General features: G+C 39.8%; 1 protein-coding gene across 1 annotated transcript in view; it reads right to left on the bottom strand.

The window, feature by feature from the left end:
• The window catches only part of LOC107693056 (neuronal PAS domain-containing protein 3-like), a 322,349-nt gene extending 314,801 nt beyond the window's left edge, over positions 1-7,548 (bottom strand). Inside the window, exon 1 of the mRNA XM_016492306.1 lies at positions 7,275-7,548. Within this exon, the coding sequence (XP_016347792.1) occupies positions 7,275-7,429 (155 nt within the window). The 5' untranslated portion in view covers positions 7,430-7,548. The remainder of the gene's footprint in view (positions 1-7,274) is intronic.
• Between the last annotated feature and the right edge of the window lie 1,062 nt (positions 7,549-8,610).

Below are 8,610 nucleotides of genomic sequence, written 5' to 3'. Positions count from 1 at the left end.
ACATATATCAAGCAGTTGAGATTTGTGTTTGTATATGTGTGTGTTCTTTATATACACGTAACTTTTTGCATGCATTAAAAAGTTAGATGTTCTTTATAAATATAATGCTGGCCAATAATATAGTTTACATTTTGTGATGAACCATCAAGCAGTTGAGATTAGTTATATATTATATAATCGCTTTTCATACTGTATGTATGTGGATAAAGTTGGATGTACAACATCAATCGACAACATCAATAATATAATTTACAGTTTGTGACAATATAGTCAGTCATGCAGTTGAGATTTGCTATATAGTATATATAGTACTATATAAATATACTGGTGGATGATAATGTAGTTTACATTTTGCAGTGATACAAACAATCAAGCAGTTGAGATTTGCTATATATTGTATTATTCAGGAAAAGCCTAGCCTAACTGTATAATGTGTATCTGTTCTGAATTTCCAGTCCTAAATACAGCTATGGAAAAACCGTCTTGCATCTAAATGTAACACAAGTTTTCAATGTAGAGAAAAGTGGCAACATCTTTAAATCAAAATGATAAAGCCATTGTGCAAATATGCGTAAATCCAAACACATATCCAAGTATGCGATGCATTTAAATCCATTTTCTTTGCCAATGCATATAGAGAAGGATTACACATGTATTTTGGAAGCACTGTGGAGTTTGTTCGGGCTCAGAAGTGCTGCTGGAACACTAGAGGGGGCGAGTAAAGGGCAACGCTTGCTGCTGCTAGCATTAGATGATCGCGGCACAGCCAAACCAAAGAAGCAGATGGGAGTCAGCGGGCAGAACATCTGTCTTTAGAGCCAGATACTAAATGAAGGTCTTAAAACCACTGTGGACATTAAACGCGTAGAAGGGGAGCTCGGGTTTTACTGCAGCCGCAAACCATAACAAAACCTGTGACATTCAGAAGCAACACTTTAGCCGCCTAGAGCATGATCATCTCTGATCTCTTCTCTCTGGCATAAAAAGGCACGTATGTACTGCCTACAGTCCTTTGAAATATATAGAGAAGTCAGCAATCAGTACAGGGGAAACCGGAGCTAGTTGTCACAATCAAACATCCAGTTACAGTGATTTTGTATGCTGGTTTCAAACTGTTTAAAATGATCTTAAAGGGATAGGTCATCCAAAAATGAAGATTCTTTCATCATTTACTCACATTCATGTTGTTCCAAACCTGTATTAATTTTTTTTTTTTCTGTTGAAAACAAAAGATATTTTGAAGAACGTTGCTAACCAAACCAAAAATAATTTCCATAGTATTTTTTCCATACCATGGAAGTCAATGGCTACCAGCAACTGTTTTTTTTTTTATATCTTCTTTTGTGTTGAACAGAAGAAATAAATTCATACAGGTTAAGAACAACATGAGAGTGAGTAAATGATGACAGAATTTTCATTTTTGGATGAATTATCCCTTTAAATTAGAATAATTTTAAGAATTTCAATATCATCATATACAGTGAGCAGAGCCGATCCTCCCTAAACCCAAAATACGCAAGCTGCGTAGGGCCCCCAAAACACCAGGGGGCCTACGCAAGCTGCGTCGGGCCCCCTCTTGCTCTTAAAGATGATTTAATTTTAGTTTCGTTTTTGAATTTGTCCAGCGGTTATGAAAACATGAATGATCATTTCTTTTAATGCGCTGTGTTGTCGCCCTTTCTACGTAAAAATCAGTCAAATCGTGTAATGTGAACGTCGTAGTCTTTCTCGAGACTAAAAAAAACGAGTTGAAAGCGTACCGAGCCGTGGAAAAGACACTGTTTCTCAAGCACTTTCCGTGAGCGCGATTCGAGATGGAGTGAAACACCGACAAATGCGTTTCTTTCATTCATTCGTTCATAACCACTCATACCACTCCACCGCCCCAAAATAAACTCCAGTATATATACACACAAAGGCAAAAATTAAAAAGGTCATTCAGTGATTCAGTGCACTGATCCACCTACAACCGATTCAATGATACGTCCATAAAAACCCAAACTAAAAGAACAATCACACACCTCAGCTCAGATGTAGAGATGTTTACATCTCAAAGGCTCTCACACCATGAGCCGTGCAGTAATGTATCGCGAGACTGCACGATTACCTTTGCGGGATGCATCTTCTTTATGTCTGTCTCTCTGCTCTGACCTTCACAATAACAGAGACGAGTGGTGGCTGGCGAGAGCCGTGGTAATCACCGCACAACACGCAGAGCAGCAGCCACAGATGGGGGCTGGAAATCCCTCTTAATTGTGATAAATACACATCAGAATTCATTATTTGCCTCCATTCCATGCCGCGTTCGACGCCTGCGAATCAACGGGTGGAATTGGTGCGTCCTTTGTGTGATGGTATATCTCAGCTTGGGCTGTCTGCCTCTCCAGAATTCAGAGAACATCGCCGTTTTGTTTTGACCATCAACATACGCATATCTAATACTTGGTGATTTGGGAATAAAAAAAAAATAATCACAAGCACAGCAAACTGACACTCCTGAGCGTTTAGCGAGATGCTGATATTCATAATTTCACATCAAAGGATTATTACAATGAACAGCAACATGTCTGAATGTGATTATAATAACAAACAGGCCAATTTTCATCATTTACATGGGTAGCTGACATTAAATACTTTCAAGAAGTTGCAGCGTGACAAGCTATAGTCCAATGTTTAGTTAATTTTTATTATAATCATTATGCATGCAGCTTTTCTGAGCCCATATTAATTTAGAAACTACATGGAATAAATCTGCCTCAACGCAGGCCCATTTAAAACGATCGACGGCAAAAAAACAAAAGATATACACTTTCCCTTATACATTCATTTACATTTTTAACCTGAAATGGAAGCGATATGCATCACATATGGCGTGTTGTTAATGGACCTGTTGATATGCAAGCTATTAGAGAGACGACACTTTATAATGCAACACCAAATAAACCAAGCATTTCACAATGCCACAGCTCCGTTCTCAATCTATGGATCCACTGCTGCACCGTAGGAGAGGAAATGGAACAATTTAGCACTTTTGTTTGCTCACAGTGAGGGAGGGAGGCATTGCTTTCTTCAACACAAAGCCAACTTGTGTTTAGTGTTGTGTATAAATTCACGCCAACCAATCTCTTTCTCTCTCTGTGAATTCGTGTCCAACTCCTTCAGAGTTGCTTCGCCCAAGAGCACAATCCCTCCCTTCCCAACACTCCCTACAGCACTAGTAACCAGCACTGCATTAAAAAATACTCCCAAACCTTCCTTGAGAATTTCAGCCCCAGTGTTATTTGGTTCAACTCTCAAGTGGAGCCACATAACGAATCACAAAGTGCAATTTAGCCATTCAGAATGCCGGTCGGAAACAGGTGATAAAGGAAGCACTCATGCACTGGCTATGAAGTTTCTCCCCCTCAAAATTAATTCCATCTTCAAGATTCCTATCTCTGCGATATGCTCGGAATGGCACACAAATACGCTCCCGCCAGAAAGATTACTGCAGACTGACTTAGCATAAACATCTCTTGCTGTTATGACTGGCTGGGGGTGGAATATAATTCTAATGTCGTGGCCTATTTAGACGTTCTGAGTGGGAATTATAAAATAATCTGGCTTGATGAGAGTTTTGTCAAGCTTGCTAATGATAACCATTCACAGTCCGGTCAGGCACACGATCTTGTGGAGTTGCACGTTACAGTATATGAATCGGGCCGTGTTTACATTGTAAAATGTCACTGGCTCTACGGCTGATATTTTGTACACACACTGCAGAATTATTGCATACAATTTAACATTACTTCAACAAGCTGCACACAGACACACGCAGTGCGGCGTGAATCAGTGCTGCCTAATTTAATACTCCTGAAAGCTAAACCTAAAATACCTATTGTTCGTATGCGTTTATGTAAGAAGAACCAGCGATATACTAAGCGCAATCCGACAGCCACTTGTCATCTAAACACAAAAGACTGATGAACTTGCAATAAAAAGTTTCGATAATAAAGAAAACAACACATACCTAGGTAGTGTAAATAAGATACAGCCTTGTTGCAATTTCAGATCATTAGTCATTTCATAACTGCAGATTAATGCAGTGCAACACCTGTCATCTAAAATCTGATACATATGCAATACTCAAAATAGCAATACAACAACACCCACCTAAAATAGTCATATTAAAATTTCAGATCAACAAAACTAATCCTAAAATGAAAGAAATATGCATAGAAATATTTCAATGCATAGAATATGCATGGAAATATGCATATTAAATCCATCTACATTTTCTAATAAATACATTTAATAGTCCTCAAACAGCCACTTGATGCTTTATGCACATTAAAATAGTCTTATCACAACTACAGATCAAATAATTTATTAATTGCAGAATTTAATGCACCACCACCTGTCATCTAAGACTAAATGAACATGTAATATTCACAAAAAATTGCAATAAAGTAACAGCATTAAAACATTCACCTGATTAATGTACACAATAGATTTAGATCACAATTTCTGATCTATAAATGAACTAATTATGACATTAGTTTCATAACTAGATTCATTTAGTGGCATGTTTTCTTCATCCTCAAGCGTTTCTGATCTCATACATTACTTTCTCAAACATCTGCTTTATGCACATATTAAAACAGTCTTGTATCACAATTTCAGATCTATTGATCTGACTAATTAATTTAGTGCACCACCTGTCACAAGTGTAAAAAGCACCAGCAAATCTCAACTACTCAATAAGCAACAACAAATAAAATCAATCTTTTAGGCATGCACCCTACTATATAAAATATCTGAAAATATAAAATCTATAGATCAAACTAATCATAATAGCAATCGTGCACCTGTAGTGTAACGTGTTAAACACCAAACCTAAATGAAAAGCATTTCAGCTACTCATTTAACATACACCTGACTAGTGTATATAACTAGTCTTGTGATCAACTGTCATTTCCAAATGTATTTACTGCTCAAATTACAATCCGCATCAAGAGTTTCTGATCCAATCCAGGACTCAAATCCACATCGATCTACACTGAAATTGCCTCAAACAGCAGCCTGGCGCACATTATTTCACAGCAGTAAACAGTGTGTTTTATTCAGATTGGCCTAATGCCGCAAGAGAACAAACGCCGAGCGGATACAACGCTGCAACATGGTCGCGTTCGAATGTTCACCAATTTCCCGCGAAACCTGCCAGCAGGCAGCAGCGCGACACACGCTGAACACATTCAACGGTCATGTCCTCTGTCCACCAAAACACACACACACACACACACACACACACACACACACACACACTCACGGCTTCTGTCAGCGTGTATACCTGTTACCCAACCTCACACACACTCCCGCGGAAAGGGCAAAGTTTCACATCTCAGTCCAAAATGACCGTCAGCGCACGCGTTTCCACAGACACACAACAAACCGAGCGTTTACCGTTCTCTTCTGGAAGGGTCTTGCTGAATGCTGGGCTTGGTGGGCGCCATCTTCCTGCAATTATTAATTACACTTTTTTCCTCCGAATTTCACGCGACGAGCAGCTGACAGCGGAACCGGGAGCATTGAAGCAACGCCATCGGTGTCTCCGTGCGTTAAGACGCGTTCAGACGGGAGCGAGACCAGCCGACGCTGAGATCCAAAGGCATTCCAATAAAGTGAGAGGAAACCCGGGGACGCTCGTGCCATCCGGCGGCTGTCCTCGCGGAGGAAACGAAGGCAGGAATCAGTGCAGGAGAGGGGCTTTTACATCACGATGTTCCCCTCGAACACAGCCGCTTCTTCCCAGTATGTTCGTCCGCATTTTTCAGCTTTTTTCCTGCCTCTCTCTTCTTCTCATCTCCCTCTACTGCCGGCGCAACAACGCCACTCAGTTGTAGTTGGAAATAGTTTGAGTTTATGTGGAATATACAGGTTGTTTCTGATGCATCAACGAACGGATTGGAGAAATCTCTTGATGACACCTTTTGATCGTTTGCATGCTAATGTTTGCATTCATATTTGCTATAAACATGTCGAGAGATATGATTGACAGCTGTCAAAATGAACTCACATGCCAAGTTGAGGCTTAATTTAATCTGAGACTAAATTATTTTGAAACAGGTATTGTGTCAAAGCACTAAGAGCACAAAACTTTAATTATTTTTTTAATTAAAGATATAAAAAAGATATCTCGTATGCAATGTCCATATGTTAGATATACAGATAAATGCAGAAAGATGTGCATGGTTAAAGTATTTTTTTGCACTAATGCACATTCAATATATTATTTGTATTTTTCTAAATGAATCCGTGTTGGCATAAATAAAGGCCTGTTTTGTGATGTGCATTAGAACCTGTGACCTGTCAAGGTCACGAGCTGACAGCCACCCCATTTAATGTCCTGTTCCATGTGTTGTGCTCTAAATAGACTGTTTAATTGAACCTGACACTATAAGCATGTGTGCACATGATTCTGCTGATATACTAACAATCAGAACATCCACATCCATTAACGCCAGTCTAACGCCTAGCTTTAGTAGATGATGAAAATGATTGTGTGAATTTGTGTGAAAAAAATTAATAATACTAAATCTGTTTAGCAATTTGACAAACTTTATGAAGAGTTATTTTATATTTGTATAAATCTAAATCACACACCATGTGATTTTGTGGTGTTTTCTTGGTTTTGGAGATTAAAGTTTTAATACAATCTTTTCTAATCTATTTTAAACTATTGAATATAAGAATTATGCATTGCTTTTGCATTCAGTTGTCACTTGAAATCAATCTAAATGAATAATTTGAGACCATTTGTTCTGAAGTGAGCTTTTATGTGCATTGAAATAGTTGATATCAGTTTTATAATGATCACAGTTGCTTTGAATATTTAATTTGATATAAAAGATGCTTATTTGTATGATAAATTTGAATGCAAAACATTTATATTGACTATAAATCACAATGTGACTTTTCTATACAAATGTGTGTGTGTGTGTGTGTGTGTTCTGGAATTTGGCACATAATAAAACGTTACAGCTTCAGTAAACGGCTGGCTTTATATGGTTTGGCGTTGTGTTTGATAAATGAAGCAAAACCTGGAACTCAGTGAAACTGAGATGTTAGGAATCTAAGTTTACACCTTCAGCAACCTCCAGGGAAATTCAGTATTGCTTATATATAAACATGTTAACGGTGAATGTGAATGGACGCAACACATATGACATGAATAGTATGAATGTCACCTAAACGTGGAAGAAGAAAAAAACATGTTTTGCGTCTAGTCAACGTACCTTTGTTGGTAAGACGTCAAGCCTTGGAGGTTTTGCGGGTTCCCGTTAGTAGCTCCCGGGACTCTGGACGCAGCCGGCATCCCTCCACCGGCTCCCGCACCTGCAGCCGCCGCCGCCGTCACCTGAACACTGAAATCCGGGAAGATCCTGATCATCCCCGAGCGCGCACCGCAATGCTGCAGAAAACGAGTGTGTGTGGATCAACCTTCCCTCCGATCCGACAAATCACAGCAGCACAATCCCATTAGTGATGGAAACAAGCTCATCAGCCATTCTACGTCTTGTTTTCTGCTTTTTAGAGGAGAGAACTGCTGCTTTTAGAGGGTTGGTGATGATGGTGCTCGCAGACGGCCGCCTCTTTGCGCGTCCTGTGCGCTTTTACGCGGAAAAGTTTCAAGCGCTCCAAGCTGACGGATCCGAGCTTGTGTAAACTTCCTCAAAAGCGTATTATTTAACCATATCCTCCAAATATATCAATGCTCTAACTGTCTTTATGACTGCTTGTGAGCCAATTTTGACTAATAATTGTCAGTTTAGGAAACTTACCATAAAGTGACGCACTAACTCCTAAAATCTTAAATCAAAGTATCCTAATATTATTTTAACTAATTAAATAATATGCCTTTTACTTTTGAATATACAGCTACAGGCTTTAAATAGCCATAATAGAAAAAGAAAACGCACGTGCTTTACACTTTCCGTCTAGTGTAAACGAGCACAGAACTTTTTATCAGTCCAGTGTGTCCTGAAAAAGCTCGGCTGATTGAGATCAGAGACAGCTGTCCATTCCCAGTGTGGTTTAGGAAACAGATCTAAGTATGTACGCGAGGAAAGTCCAGTGCATGATGTGATCTGCTCGCCTCCTACTGTTGTGATGATGATGTGCTACTGCTTTCAGTTTCTGAGAGAAGGAACGATCAGCTTCTTCTTCTGGTGCTGATGCTGCAGAGGTCAGGTGCTGTCAGTGCTGCTGCCAGGATCAATGTCTAAAGCTGATGGGATGTTTGCTGTGTGCATGCTCCTGATGTGTTGTGTTGCCCTGCTGTGTGTGGCAATGCATCCCTATAGCGCGCGCGAGAAGATGAACTCAGCCGCTCTTGCAGCTGATTAACGGCGCGCGCTGCCGTCGCGCAGCCAATGGGACGCTCGCACGGGAACGCGCGGCGGCTTGCCGCAGCAGTTAACTCTTTAGGAGCCGAATGATGAGGACCAGCTAGAAGATTCACAGCTGAGAAGGACACATGCGACTGTACACTCTAAAAAATGCTGGGTTGAATACAACCCAGTGCTGGGTAAAATAGGGACAAACCCAGCAATTGGGCTGTTTTGACCCAGC

This window comes from Sinocyclocheilus anshuiensis, unplaced genomic scaffold, assembly GCF_001515605.1.
Source record: "Sinocyclocheilus anshuiensis isolate Anshui unplaced genomic scaffold, SAMN03320099.WGS_v1.1 scaffold261, whole genome shotgun sequence".
Taxonomy (NCBI): domain Eukaryota; kingdom Metazoa; phylum Chordata; class Actinopteri; order Cypriniformes; family Cyprinidae; genus Sinocyclocheilus; species Sinocyclocheilus anshuiensis.
Note: the sequence above shows the minus strand (reverse complement) of the source record. Positions and strands in the feature narration are given on the sequence as shown.